At 30.3% G+C, this 16,398-nt stretch overlaps 1 protein-coding gene across 2 annotated transcripts in view; it reads right to left on the minus strand.

Annotated features, from left to right (window-relative positions):
* Positions 1 to 3,184: 3,184 nt before the first annotated feature.
* The window catches only part of rdgA (retinal degeneration A), a 160,252-nt gene continuing 147,038 nt past the window's right edge, over positions 3,185 to 16,398 (minus strand). For both annotated transcript variants that reach the window (XM_085815936.1, XM_085815929.1), the window contains 4 exons: positions 15,628 to 15,664; positions 12,358 to 12,457; positions 6,863 to 6,926; positions 3,185 to 3,509 (listed from right to left, as the gene is read on the minus strand). In XM_085815936.1, the coding sequence (XP_085672062.1) occupies positions 3,484 to 3,509; positions 6,863 to 6,926; positions 12,358 to 12,457; positions 15,628 to 15,664 (227 nt within the window). In that variant the 3' untranslated portion in view covers positions 3,185 to 3,483. The remainder of the gene's footprint in view (positions 3,510 to 6,862; positions 6,927 to 12,357; positions 12,458 to 15,627; positions 15,665 to 16,398) is intronic.

The following is a 16,398-nucleotide window of genomic DNA, read 5'->3' on the forward strand; positions in this document are numbered from 1 at the left end:
TTTAGGGGATGTTCTTTATTTGTAATTTATCAGTAAGTGTGACTCGAAATTACAAATATGCTCACCTAAGTTACATAAGAATTATTTGTTGACATTGCTAACCAACATTTAAAACTAATATTAATTGCAACATCTAATTTAGTTGATGTCAAAATATAATTCGCTGGTTTGGTTTATTTGATACTGGGATAGCACACTAGGACTAGTTGCCTAAAGGAAGGGATACCTTCGTTGAGAACTTTCTAAGCGAAATTGAGCTTCAAATGTAATATTTCGGTCAGAAGCTCTAATATTTTATTTATTATACCAGATCCTGAACTTACTAGGTTTTAATTCTTAATTCAGATCTTGAAGTTTGTAATGTTCAGTGTTCTATGCGTTAGGAGGTAAGCACTATAATGAAATCTATTTAAAATACACATATATCAAATATTAATTCTTTTTTTAATGCCTTTAAAGTCAAAATACATAGAAATTAGTTTTTCTGTTAAGACACAAACACAAAGACAACTTATGGCTGATTTTATCTAGTAAATAAATATACTCTTAACTCCAGTTTTATCATGTAAATAAATATACTCTTAATGGTCTTTTTACTTAAGCGTACATTAATATCAGTTCAATATGAAATACGTTTATCAAATAAAAGTTATAATAAGTTTATCAATTTCATTTCATAAAAATAACCTTTTATCAAATGCTTATTTTACCACAAGAAGTATAACGTTCCCACGATACGTTTGTATTGTAATTAAAGCATGCAGAATTTATTTTAAAATAGTGACGAATAAACGGAAACTAAATAAATTACAATTTTTGCTTTAAAAATATTGTAAGCTAATTTTTTTTCCCTCAAACCAAATAAGTAGTTTCGGGAGTAGAGTAATATGTTTTTTAAAAACCAGTGTTTTGCTGATTCCTGTTAATGGGATATGAACATAATTAATTCATATTTTGACCATATTATAAGTAAGAAATACATTAGGGACAAATAACAGTGCAAGAATAAATTTAAAAAAGATAAAGTTACTTATATTAAATACTTATAAAAATCGATTGATTTTAGCTTAAATCGATTGATTTTAACAAATTTTTCTTATAATAAATTATTTCTACTTAAACCTTTCAACTTGCCATTATCAGTTTTGAAATTCGGACTTTTATTTAAAGAGATAACATTGATCCTTCTTACGTCTTTATCACATTTAAACTTTGTTTGGGAGACTGAAATAAATTAAAAAAATATATGTCTAAAACTCGCGACAGAATACACATAGCTAATAAAAAGCTATGTAAAGAGAAAAAGCGCTTTTTCCAAGATTCTATTTAATTATTTGTCAGATTTACTGCAAAATGTTCAAAAACGAAAGTTTTCAATTTTAGTCATCTATTTCTAAGAGTAGTAAGACATGAAGGAAACATATTTTTTTTTATATTTCTTGTTTGTTCAGAATTATGAATTCTCAGATCTTTGGAAAATACATTCTTTCATCCTCACACTCCCTCTTGAAAAAATAAGTTTTTCAATAAGCTGATTTTTCAATTTCTCCTTCAGGTTCAGGATGGAAAATTGCTTTAAAATGAAATTCGCTCTTTCACTTTTATACGTTTTGAGATTTAAAATGAAAGTTTCTTTTTCACTTTCAAACATTCTGAGTTGTGTCATATCTTGAATGTTTTCTGGGCATATTTGGATATAGTATTTTACTTAATAACGGTCACATTTTTTCTTTTGTAATTTGATGTAAAATAAATGCATTTCTGTGCTTTTGAATCACATACTGTACTCTCAAGTCCCATAAACCAATAAAAAACAATAAAATTATCTCGAAAAAGACTATAGTATCTGTTCTCGGAGGTAAATACATAAAATATTTACATATAATAACACAATATTTTCTAGCCCTAAATTTAAGTGTAAATTTATATTTTGCAATTATTTAAAAACATACTTGAGTTAAAATTTTATTTTTTGTATTTTTAAAATTATATTCCTCTTTATTTGCTAATGCTATTATGCTTTTTCTTTTAGAAAGGCATTTTCATTGAGAAGATTTTTCTCTCTTTGAAGGGAGTTATATGTTGGATAAAAAATATATTAATCAAAATTCTAAGTTGAATCTGCAGTAGTCCCTGAAGCTTTATTTTTATTCAGATAATTTTCCTTTCCCTTCTTTTATAGCGATGATGGTAGAGCTAATTCGAACTTAAATTCAAAAACTTTAAGGCGCAACCTTTCTCCTTAAACTAAGCCTCCATATTAGATAACAATATACTTTCGTTTTTCCGCCTAATTAAACTGCTGTTGCTCTGCTCTCTTCTTACTATAACAATATAAGATTATTAATGCAGTTATTATTGTAATGATATAATATTATGTCCGGTCATTACTGTATAAAGGTTATTACTGTTGTTATAGTACTGATTACTGTAATGATAAGGAATTTTATATAAAAATCTAAATATTATGTTCTGGAACAGGCATGAGTAATGTTTAAGTTATTTATGGATAAAAATATCAACTAAAATAAAAATAATATTATCTAAATCTGCCAAAACTGTTTAAATTAAATTTGCCTTTGCTGATAGGTTTGTTCTTCATTATGGGAAAATATATATGCAATCAATTTTTCTACAGGCTATTATATATATATATATATATATATATATATATATATGCAATATAATGGGAAAATAATATATAAAATAATATATAATATATATATATATATTATTTGCAAATTATTTCTCACTATATTTTTCTTTAATTATAAAATTACTTTTAAATAGTCAGTATAACTTATTAAAAGCTGTGATTTTAATTAAACTGTATAAGAAAATACTTTCATCAAGTGGCGGCAATATCAAGAGCTTAGCATTGTAAGCATGATGAAAGAGAAGATTATCTGTGTCATAATATATAACATAGGAAATTAATCGTTTAGTTATATTTAGTCAGAATCACTATAATTAATTTAAAACAAGGAGGTTTAATAACATACTAACATAGTTAATCTCTTTGGTGTTTAAAATTCGGAGCAAATGAAATTATTCATGATATTTGAAATTTTGAGCCATATGATATTTCACATTTGTGCTTGATATCATAAAAATAATCAGTTATGTATTATGTTAAACAATTTTCCTTGATTCCATGGCTAGTACAGTAAACAAACACTAAGAGCAAGATATAAATTAAATTTTATTTGATAATTGATCTGAATAATGACTTTATTAAAATTATATTTGTTGTTATAAATCTCAAATAAATATTCCTGTATCATAAACTATCACCTACTGCGATTGACATTTGCAATATGTGAGAAAAAAGGAAAAATCAGTGCTAAGTATGAAACCAAAATATTGAGTATAAAAGTATAATCTTTAATTACAATCATATGGTCTAAATTTCATTTAGAAAGACATATTTGAATTGACTAATATAGGCAGAAGCATCTTTTTGAATAGTTTTATAAGGCAATTTCATAGGATAACTGGTTCTGAAACACCTGAAAAGAAAAGTAACATTATTCGAATGTGAGTTATTATTATCAACTTCATAATATATTTAACCTTTAAAATACCATTTTTACTACAGTTAGAAACTTCAGCATTCGATATCGTTCCGCAAGATGGCAATATTTATTATATGAAGAGCATTAGGCAAGTTTCCTTAAAAAAGCTTAATGTTATGGTGAACAGCAAATACATTAAGTAAAATAGAGAATAATTTTATTATACTATTATATGATAGTCAGATAAAATCATTAATCGGATCACAAAAGTTCATTATTACCAACGATCCGATCCTGCATGGTCTGCAGCGCACGAAGATGTGCACCTAGAGAGTCCCGCAGAATATAACAGTTGAGCAGAAAGCTGAATGTGTATGTTTGAGAAGCATATAATAGATTCCGAGCTAAAGGCTAAAACTTTCATTTGCCACCACCACGATCTTTAATTTCGTTAATAGTGGTGTAAGTGTTATCCATAAGCAAGCAATGAGAGCATGCTCCGTCAAAGATGTACAATTTAAGCTCAGTACCAAAACGTTTATGATCACTCTCTTCGGTTACAGTGAGTAGTTTCTTACGGGATGTTCCAAGTTTCCGAAATAAATATAAAGCGTGATTTTACCACTTCACAAATTTTAAAGCGTAATGTCTCTTTAATGCTGGAAAGGCTTTCATATCTGGAAAGAAGCTAATAAAAATGATGTACACTCAGCTCCGATTACAGTGACATTCAGCCAGATGCTATCTGTCATTCAACAGGATTCTTTCCTTCAGTGATTCCTCTGATATTATGCTGTGTTGGCAAATATTTACTTGTGAAAGAGGAAAAGCAGATTAAAAATGTACGAAAACGTCTTTACACATCCCGATCAGTGGTTTAAACTATAGTGTCTCAAACTTTCTTTGTCTCATTGTCCTTTTTTCGAGTCTATTTTCCTGAGTGCCCCTTACCCTTAGAATATTGAAATATGACTTTTTGATGTGGGACTGGTCGAAAACTTTTAAAATGTTTAGGTATTTATTTCATTTTTATTGTACCAAGTTATTAACTAAAACTCATCACACTATATGGAAACAGAATGGAAACGGGTAAAGAGTTTTTAAAGCACTTAACCTTACAAGAGAGGTCGATAATTTGGTATGATTTTTGTAAAGATGCATGATGTAATATTTGTATAAAACGTAAATATGTAAATGTTTCTTTCAAAAATATTCAGGCAACCAAATTTCTCAAATATTCTATTATTTCCCATTAGTTACTCAATGCTCATTTAAATCTCTTAATTGGCCATTGGAGAAAGATAATACCCATATTGAGGATCTACAGTCTGAAGCTTCTCTATCAGCTTGTCCCAAATTCGAAAGATGACGATAAGCTAATACAAAAAAACCTTAAAATACGGCAGACTACATGAGTATCTAGATGGCACATTTTTCAAGTCCTTTGTAGGCAATCAAAGATAAGCTCCAGTTCTTTGTAGGCAATGCTGTAAAACAGCCTTAAACAAGCACAGTATCTCACAATTAAAATTTAAACGTTTCTTCAGGCTTTAAATAAAAATACCCAATGATATTTCGCAGTCTTAAAAAATACTCATCAAATTTTCTTTATGACCGTTTAGTACGAGGTAATCATAGTGGTCTTTCTTAAAAACGAGATGGTATAAAGAAAGTTTTTGTAGGAGGAGGGTACTTGCAACGTGGATTTCTCCGGCTTTTTGTTTCCCAAATGTGAAAGATTGATATTTTGATACACTTCATAATTTATTATATTTTATTGTCAATTGAATACAATAAAAGATCTGAAGGGAAAAACCATTGAAAAATCATAATCATATATTTAAAAATAAGTATGCTAATATGTTATCAATTCTTTAAGCAGGTACCATCCATCATCTTTAAGCAGACGTCTCCTTATCACTACATTAATAATCATCCTGTGAAAACTATAATATGTTAATACGCACGACTAAAAATTCTGTTATCTAAATTAAACTAGAATTTTACTTGTTAATTCAAAAGTATAGAGAAAAATCCTTTCATTTTACAGCAAATTTATATTTCTAAACAACAGTATTTCAAGTACTTAAAAATATGAAGCTTGTTATTACGCAAGCAAAACAGATGCACAATAAAATCGCAGTTTGTCTACAATTTCAGATTTTTTTCCTGAAATGTGTCGTGACAAAATTTAAATTCTTGCTTTGTATGTTATCGCGAAAAGCAAAAATGTCACCTTTCGCTACAGATTTAAAACTTGAAAAATTTGAAAGTTTGTGCATGCATGAGATTTCACCAAATATTTTATTTCACCTTCTACTGTCATGTTGTTAATAAAACTTGGCAAGCCCAGAAGCTACTCCATGCGCATAATACAAAGAAATATTACAGTATATTTATTTTTGAAAGAGAATTAGCTATATGTTTTTCTTTTAATTATACTTAAAAATATCTTCTTATTTTCCGTTCTTACTTTGATTTCCAATCAAATTTAAATATGTTAAGAAAAGTAACCAAACTAAAATAAATAAGAAATATTATAAATAAGTAAATAAAGGAATAAAAATAAATAACTGCCTAAATAATAAAGCTTATTTCTGGATTTAAATTTACGTAAATGATTGTCACTGTACCTCATCACTGTCACTGTACCTCGTGCGTTCCTTTACATATATTTTTATAATATTTATCAATATATGCAATACATTTAGCAAATGAAAAAAAAAATTAGAGCTTTTCATTGAACCCTGAACTAAATATTTACAGATAGGCTACATAAGAAACGAATAAATATTGGTGGTTACTGCAGTATGAATAAAATATTACTATTTAATGCCAGAATTTAAATAAAAACGTAATTATAAGAACTGAAGTTTTAGCAATAGGTTGTATTATTTGTTTAACTAAAACTTATGAAATTAAAGCTGAAACTTCAATTAAAGTAATTATGCTTCAAGGATTTTCATCGATTACGACAGGAATGTTGATTTTCTTTCTCTTTCCTACCACTTAACAATAAAAGAAAATTTTATGGAATACGTCTTGAATTCTCTAAAGCAATTCAAAGAAATCTTTACAAAGCAACTTAAGAAGATATTTTCTATTTTTAGGCTCAGATCTCATTAAGAAACAATGTTGTCATGGCAACGTTTAGTGTTTTGATCGGTGACGTTCATTCACCTTTGGCGAAGCTTAATAGGAAGCGAAGACTATCAAAATGTCTGTTTCAATAGGAAGAAAGCCATTGATCCCAATGATTAATATCACAGAGGCTACAGCAAAACATCCACATTAAATGTTTAGATCTAAACTTGCGCAAGAGAAGTAAAGAAACAGAAAATCCTTACTTTTTAAATACTCGGCTAATTTTTTATCACCCATGACTTCTGCTAATTCTTGGGCAGTATATCCCTGCAATAAAACAAAATTCCAGTACATTAACTTTATCCAGGTATATGATCATCATCATTCATCACTATGAATGATTATTTTATGTTATATTTGATCATTTTATTTATTTTATGTTATAATTATCATGATTATTTTATGTTATATCAGGATATGGCACATGTGATATATCTTATCTTAACAAATTTTATTCGGGCAAACAAATTTTATCCTTAATAAATTTTATCGGGGGGGGGGGTAAATGAATTTTAAAGTACATAAAACTTTAAAATTCATTTTAGTTTCCATACAAAAACGACTTATCAGCTGTCTTACCCAAGACCTGTTAAGAGATTTTAAAACAACGTTATCGTATTTAAAAACCACATTATTGGCATTACGTAATTTTGCATTAAAGTCTCAATGATAATATATTGAGATAAATTATTATTGAAATATTCAGTAATAAAATACTGAGATGTATTATACTCTTCAAAAATATATGACAATAAATATAAGTCGTGTATTACATTTATTTAAATAAGCAGTAAGTTATGTAATAAAAAACAGAAATAAAATTTAATAGTATCGGGTAAATTGCTCACAAAATTTGTTTTCTAGTGTCGTAAATTGTATTTTTATTACGAACATCATTTTGAATGCATATGTATAGATAAGATTATAGACAACTTTCTGATTGAGAAACGAACCGTTTTATGTGCCCCTGTTTCCTGCCTGCGAGGATACAGAACAAGAAACTTTGTTTTCATTTTTTACAACTGTAGCAATTTCGTTAACAAGCGCTGATTCAAATTCGTCAGCCAGTTACGCGTAACTTGAGTTATGAGATTTGCGTATGGCAAAATCCGAGTATTATGTACATACATTCCTTGCAATTATTTTGATACTTCTCACAAGAAGCTTTGTTAACATTTATAAAATTAATACGTTCGTTTATCCGAATTAAATAAGATGAGGACTTTCGGATAATACTTCTTTTTGAATAGTCAGGATTTCTTCATAGAAAACACATTTGGTTTCGTGATAATATTGTTAGGTTTCAAAATATTCAGAATAAAATCAGGTTTAAGACTTCTATTCCTAACTTTGCTATTTGAATCCAATAAAAATAGCAGTAATATGATTATTAAAGTAACATTATAAAAATAGGAAATTTCTTTTGAAACTTATTATTTTTTATTTAATAAGACTTAGAACAGATGGCATATATTCCTGCGCTATATCAAATTTTTTTACAAAGTAACCATTTCTTGCAGATTGTCAAAAATTCATTTGAATTTTATCGCATGAATTTTCATAATTCAAATCTCTGATATTTCTATTTTTTATAACTGTATCTTTCAGAGAAAGTTTTAAAACAATCCAAACTTTAACTGCCATAACTTATCTTTGAATTAAGTGATTCAAGAGACTGATATTTTTCAACAGTTTCCTACATACAAGAGTATTTTGTTCACTTTATAAGGTATTTCTCCCACCTTCTTAGCATGGCTCCGTAGAATAATGGTCAGCACGCTCGCCGCGTGTTCGAGAGGCCCGTGGTTCGAGTCCCGGCGAAGGCGTTGCTCATTTTTCATCTCTCCTGCTTCGAAATAACCTACTAGCTCTGCAGTGGCGCCCGAACTAAAAAAGTGGTGAATGATAATTATTCACCACCAGAATTTGGCGATTGGGTCTCCTGAAAACCCCAGTCATCCTTTAAAAGTGGGAGTATATAAGGTATTTCTCCCGCCTTCTTAGCATGCCTTCGTAGTGTAGTGGTCATCACGATCGGCGCGTATTCGAGAGGCCCGTGGTTTGAGTCCCTGTGAAGGCGTTGCTTATTTTTCATCTCCCCTGCTTCGAAATAACCTAATAACTTGTTTACAGAATGTACATCATGTCCATAAAATCTTTGGAGTCATTGACATAACTGATATTTGTCATTAGTCGTAGACATATACTTCCATTCAGAAAAATGTTTAAATGACGTAAATATTCGTGTTTTGGCATTGTTTTTAATTAAAAAAATCAAATTTTGTGAAAATTACGGAATCTGTTATGTTTATACGTTCTATTACTTTATATATCTTTTACGTTTATGCTTTTTACCACTCCGTCTAGTCATATTTAGTATCAGTTTATATTTGTTATAAAAACTAAAACACAAAACCTTTGATTGTCGTATGAAAAAAATTGACTGAGATATTTAATTTACAAATTTTGGGATTTTTGACATCGTTTTTGACTCGCCATGAGGAGTCAGTACAAAATAAATCAATGTAATTTGTCGTTGAGTTTCTTTACTTCAATGTCATTTGCTGATATTCTTTTGTGATTTATTAACATGAAACATGTTTTAATTTATAATATTGTTGCATATGATGAGCCGAAAGGATTTCCCGCATGTAATTTGTAAATTTTCGGATACTAAGAGCATGTTATTAATATTCTCTTGCAGTTTTATAATAATGTAGAATCATAATCTATAACAAAGATTCCCAACCTTTATCTTGCATCGACCCTTTTTAAAAGAAGGGTTTCTTTATCGACCGCTTACCTTTTTTTACGACCACATACAGCATGGAACATAATCATAATACAAACAGTTGCACCTAAATAACTTAGAGTAATTAGACTAATTAACGAAAAAGAATTAGAAACAAATACTCTATTCTATTTATGTTTTTATTATTTTTTGCATTATTAATATAATTTTTTTTAATTTTACAAATCTAAACACGTTTTCAGAAAAAAAAATCATATTATAATTGCAGGAAAGCTTGATTTTAATTAATGTAATAATTGCAATTCATATATTGAAGCAATTATTTTTCTAACATAAAACTATTTAATTTAATTCTTAAATCATCTCGTTCAAAAATATTCAGTATGTGTTTTTGTTTTCCATAGTAAATTATTGATTTTACTAAAGCTTTATAAATAAGAAAAAGATAAACTCAATGTTGTTCAGTAACAACTTTTATTTTGAAATGTTTCTTTTGGATGACTTTTGAATTCCCAAACATAGCCTACCCCGTGTGTTTAAAATAAAACTTGTGCTTGAAACATCTTTCAATGCAACCAATCCTTCTTGAATTATAAAATCATAATCAGATACATCGCATTCAGAGGTTCTACAAGCTGTACTGACACATTTAAGTTTTTAATGCCTTGGAAGGATTAATATCTTTTTTCGAATTTTGCTAGTTGTTTTTATATAACAATATATTTTCTGAGGAAATACAGTCCTTTTCAATAAGGGACAACCGCACTAATCTATGAAAGTCATGGAATTCTTTCAATTCAATGTCAATAAAAGAAATCAAATTTAGAATAAAAAGCCAAGATATCGTTCTGTTCTATCTTCTTCGATCTATCAGATAGCTGTTCTATCTTCATCGAGAATTATGTCTCCTCAACCAAGCAGAATATACGGTTTCTTTTTGTTGCATTTTATTAAATATCTCGCAACAGGGTTGTCAAATTCAAGGAAGAAATTCGATAATGGTATTAAAAATCTGATGTGTACAACACATGACTTCTTTATATGGAATATTAAACTATATGCAATTTTCCCACATTTCATTTAAACATATTGAATTAATAGTTAACGAATTTTGAATTAAATCTATTTCGTCGATAGCGCTTATACTACAATAGATTAAATGAACTCTTTTAAAGTTCACTATATTTATTTACCATAGCAATACTTCGGCGTTACGTTCACTTAACAGCATTAATATTCATTTTAAAACTCAGAGTGTACAAAAATCATATATATCATCTGAATTTTTCATATCATTTGAAGAATTACCATAAGTTCTATTCAAATAGACTAGACTACACTAAAACGATATATAAAGGAAATTAAAGAAATTTAAAAAAAAAAAAATTTTTGGCAGACGATTCAGCGCCGCTTACCTAATGCGTATGCGCTACTAATTAATTCAGCTCTCATTTAGCGGCAAGGCAAGGCAAAAATACATAAAATTCAAAATAGTTTCATTAAAATTTTACAGCTATAGAAAAACATAAAACACCAAATACAGTTAAAGCAATAAAAAAAAATTCACAATTAAAGTTACAGTTTCTATATAAAAATAAGCTAATAACTTGAATGTTAATTCCATAATGAAATAAGCGTACTTCAATTCTCAATAATAAAAGAAAACGTTACTTTGTTGTTGGGAAGCTTAGTTTCTCTAAATTGGCAACAAATCCACTATTCTGGTAAGTTTTAAATGTAAACAAACATGAACGGCATACTAATCAGAAATTATGCTTAGCTTCACTTAAAAAACTTTTAAATTGTTGATAATTCCACAATTATTGCATCTAGGTTAACTAAAGGCATAAACACCTTAAACGAAAGTTAAGAACAACATAATTAAATCATTTTTAAAGCAAAAAATACACAATTTACAAATATATAAGAATAAAGTAACTGAGATCACTGAGCTGAGTAACAGAGTGGATATAAATATATATGCTTTTGGTGCGGTCGATTGCAACCAAAATACGAGGTGCGCATCTACATGTTATAGCAGTCCTCTATACAAAATTTCAACGTTCTGAGGCTACTCGATTTTGACTTATGCGAGATACGTACATACGTGTGTACATACGTACTTACAGACACCACAAAAAATTCTCTTCCGAATTCCTTTTAAATTAGTTTAACAATTTTGTTGAGTGAAAAGAGTTCTTTATTCTGTCTTTACGTACAGATGTCACGCAAAAACATCATTAAATTGCATTCGATACAGTGAAAATGGATATCTTCGTTCAAATATGATGGCTGAAACTTTTCGCGATTACAATACTTCCTTTTTACTTCGTACAAGGAAGTAAAAATGTCTATCTTTGTAAATGTCTCTGTCAAAATGAATCTTTACAAAGGCAACGTAAATCTGTGTGCAAAAGCAGGCCGTTGCGACGTTTACTATTAAGGTCCTACAATTACACAAAAAGACGTCATTCAAAGCTTTAGCAATAAATTGGTAATATTTATTGATTTGATGCATAATTTCAGTCACAGCAGTAATTCCCTTAACGTCTGTCAGGAGTTTGATGCTAGTGTATACTCCCAAAGAAAGTCAAACTCTGTAACCTTTTTTTCATACTCTACCTAAATAGCATTTGCCATTTTGCAAAATGCCTAGGTATTGCATACAATAACTAAATACAATATTAAACATATTCAATTAATTCTTATAGTTGATACTTTTCAGAGTTTCATACATTGCCAGTAATACATATAATATGCAAAATGATTTATATCAAATAGTTTGTGAATTTGCGTGTATCTAAATAAAACAAATTTAAAATAACGTTTTAGGAATTATTAATTATAACATAACATTTCAATCATGTTTTGATCATTAAAATGCTTGAAAAAACACCCGATAATTTTTTTTCCATAATATTTAGAGATTATGCTCGGATGCAATACCTGTTTGTCCCTAAGATCAAGCGATGCTCCCGCACTGACTAGAATAGAACAAGTTACTTTATCCATTCTGGTAACCGCCCTGTGCAATGCTGTATGATACCTGAAAAATCAAAGCGATCATATGAAATTCTGCTTTCATAATTCACTGGAGGGAAAAATTAATGGAACAAGTATAATATGTGCTTTAAGTTTATAAGGATTATCCCAAGTTTCTAAAAGTTAATTTTAGTTAAAGCTAATTTCCTGTCCTTCCTAAGTTAAGCTTACAATTTCCAACCAAAATGTGTTTTTAGAATCGCGTTTAATGCAAATGAGTAAGACTAGTATTTAAGCTCCGCTGAGCCTCAGAGTTTCTGACTAGCGAGCGTTTGCTTTTTGGCTCTCTCTAAGCTGTTACTACGCTCTACCGTAATACAGGCCCTTGATAGCTTCGCTAGCTTATTCGATATTTAGGGTCCAATTACTTAGAATTTGATAGCTTCGGCTATATATCTTTAGTTAAACATTAGTTATGTCCTATGTTTTATTATTTTGAGTTCAAGCCTAAGTGGAGGCTTTGCTTCACGCTCTGAGAAAAGGGCCACCTGTGAAACTCTTATTTTTGAGCATTAAAGGGAAGTTAAGCCTTCTCGAGTTTACGTCTGTGTTCCTGAACTAAAGCGATTATTCGCTTAGCTGTTCATTAAGTTCTTCCACATTTAGCTGTTAGATAAAAGGGTGAAACCCCACAAGTTAATTAAGTAAAATCCATTGAAATATGATTATTAGCACAAGGTCAACTTTATCATATAGTCGAATGGATTTCTCCTTCGCTACTCAGAAATATGTAAAATTTTTATCCATTTCTTCCGGCAAGTGCGGTTTGGATTGGTTTATTTAACTATAGCAGAGTAGTCAAAGGGAATCTGTCTAAAGAAAGGGATGCCTTCTGGAGGACTTCCTGGAAGAAACTGTCTCGTATCTGCGTTACACATGAAGGAAAACATGAAAACGGCCATGAAGCCAATCTATTCCCTTGTAATCAAACCCAGCTCGAACTATCAGTGTTTAGCTATTTTACCACTAGGCTACTGATGGGTTTCGGAACATAAGAAAAGCAGAGCAATTGGTCGTTCCAGTTCAGTTTCAAGTATTGCACGAGTAGATGGATAAGTGTTTGGCTTGTGAAAGATGAAATATGTCACTGAGAGGACGGATAGTGAAACACGGCTTGCGTTAAGGGAACAGAAGTGAGCAGACAGTGATACAGGTCTGTAAATACTGAAACGTTTCCAAAAACGCCATGCCAAGAAACCGGAAAGAGCTTTAAAACACTGTTAATGTATGCAAACAACCATATCAAGATCGAAAACTTATCACAACAGATCCCAGGGTTCCTATATTGATTCCGGTTTTCCTTATTGATCAGGCTACTTTTTTTTTCTTTTTGAGAGTGATTCCAGATGTATTGAAATTTATAGGGAGTGAAATACATGTAATAAACCTGAAGGCATCCATGAAAGATATCGATACAAAAATGATACGAACATAGTGTGGGCGGTGGTCATTTTAAATGACCGCATTGATCTATACATTTTTACCAGTGCAACTATGAAAGCTCAAATATATAGAAATGAAGTTCTTGAGTCTTGATTATGTAAATTCCAGTTATCAGTTGTTTTGTGGTGAATATATCTGAGATTTCAGTAATAACAATATATTTCAGGCAGAAGCAGTAGCTGTTTCCAGAGCTATCCAGTACATCACTCAGTGAAGCCTGCAGGACATTATCATCCACACAGATAGCGTGTCGGTGCTCCTGTCCTTGCTCAATCACCACCACACATCCGATAGAGTTACGCAAATCCAGAGAGACTTACGGAGGCATAAGTATCATAACATCAGGCTAACATCCTGGGTAAAAGCGCATGCTAGGTGAGTGTAAACGAAGCTTCTGACAGCTTAGCCAAGAAAGCAACATCAAGGAGTATTCATTATCCCCAACCAGCACTTTATACAATCTCATACTTGAAGAAACTACTGAAACACAAGGCACAAATGAAATGGCAAACAGAGCGTGACGAATGTGAACAAGGCACCGCACATGCTACTACACCACACAAGCAGACCACAAACGCATCATCACTTCTTTATGCAATTAACATGATTTATTACAGGATATATTAATTTACCCGAATGTTTTAAAAGACACGGTGTTAGGTACACTGACCTCTGTGTCTGTGGAGAAATAGGTGCCCCAGACAATTATCTTACCAGCTGCCCTCTCATCAGAGAATAAATACCACTTCAAAATCCGCAGTAACAATACACGATCTTTCTTTTCCAAGCTAATGGTAAAATTTTCGACAAGCTTACAAAACTCGGAGCTGACCTATGTCTAGTTATGTAACTGTTCAAAAATTTTATTTTACATTTTTTTAGTTAATAGGGACAGTAGATAGGAGCAAGAGTTTAATATTCACTCAGTTTCTTACTAGAAGTTCAACTCTCTGTTCTAATATTATATTTAGATGTTAGGTAACATACATTTGTAAATGTCTGTAAATTATATTTGTAATGTGCGCTATTGTAAATGTATGTTCTGCTGTAAAGTAATTTGAGTACCTGAAGAAACGTAATAATTGTGTAAATTATGTGTCCTGAACCACAACGGCTACAATATCTTACAATATTACTTGATGCATTTCTTAATGCTAGATATGCGAGGATACGAGATAATACTAACCAAACTGTTCGTATAATGATAGTGTTTCCGCCTCCCATCAGCTGTCAACTGTATTTCTTGAAAATTTGCATGACTTAACATTAACATAAAACAACTTAAACAACGCCTTAGTATTTATGAAATTTCCATGCTTGTATTTACCAGCAGATTTTAAAATTCAGTCTTCTGAACAGAGCAAGCAGCACGTGCGGTATAAGATGATATATTACTTACATTAATAAAATGTTACATATTCATGTAAGAAACTTAATTATACATATATGTACAAAAAGGAAAAAATATTATTAATGCATGTCAATTTCACTTCGTTTTTTCTGATCAAATGCATCTTTTAGTAAGATCAGTTCCTCTGAAACCTTCTAAACATATCTGAATTACAAAGCATGCTAACGATAATTAATGCGTTTCCTTTTTTCTAGCATTAAAATTGTCTTGTTTCGATCTAAATTTGTGAAAAATTACGGAATTGATATTTTCAGTACAAGAAAGTTTCATCATATTCCGAAACAGTTACTGATAAAAGCGTTTAACAAAGTAATACTTACAAAATATCATCCTGAGCATCTAACACAGAGATTGGGGCTGAAAGAAAGAACAAGAGAGAAAGTCAATAAAAAGAAAATCAGTAAGTGTTTAAAATGCACTCCCGAATGAAAGTGGATGAAATATAAGCCGCTTTTCTTGGAAAAGAGCCAACTCAGTCACAGAGGTTAATGCGCTATGGCTTCATTTAACAAGCTTAACTAGGCTTCCGAACTTTTGAGAATCATTGATAAAACCTGCCTCAGTAAATTGCTATTTGATTACCAGATAAAGAGCGTAAGAGACTGTCATGTTGAAATGTGAAATTTCAGTACAGATGATAAAAAGGTATGAGTCTGTTTTACCGGAGATTCTGGGTCCTTTTTTATGGGATTCTCACAATATATATTTTATGAGAAAATCAAGCTGCTTTAAATTTATTTTTAAAACCTATAAAATAAATTCCTGAAAAAATTAAAATTAGATGAACTACCGCAATTTGTAATTATGTTGTATATGTTACTGCATAACAGCATTGCAGAGTTTCAATGGCTCCAGTCGCCATTACGAAAGAATTGGCTGTAGCAGTTTCATTCGTTTGTCTCCAATCCTTCTGCTTAGAATGCGCGGTAGCCTGCGTCGCTGATTTGCCGTATTATTGGATAATATCAACGCTTTCGCACACGTAAATAACTGAAAGGGAATCAGTTTTCTAAATTTAGTGGAAAGAATTTTTTTTGACTCCATTATCAATTATGAGCTTAAATGTAGTGAAGAAATACGTCCATTGATTT

Source organism: Stegodyphus dumicola, chromosome 1 (genome assembly GCF_044657685.1).
Source record: "Stegodyphus dumicola isolate Sdum_Otavi_A_Nest chromosome 1, ASM4465768v1".
NCBI classification, from domain to species: Eukaryota; Metazoa; Arthropoda; class Arachnida; order Araneae; family Eresidae; genus Stegodyphus; species Stegodyphus dumicola.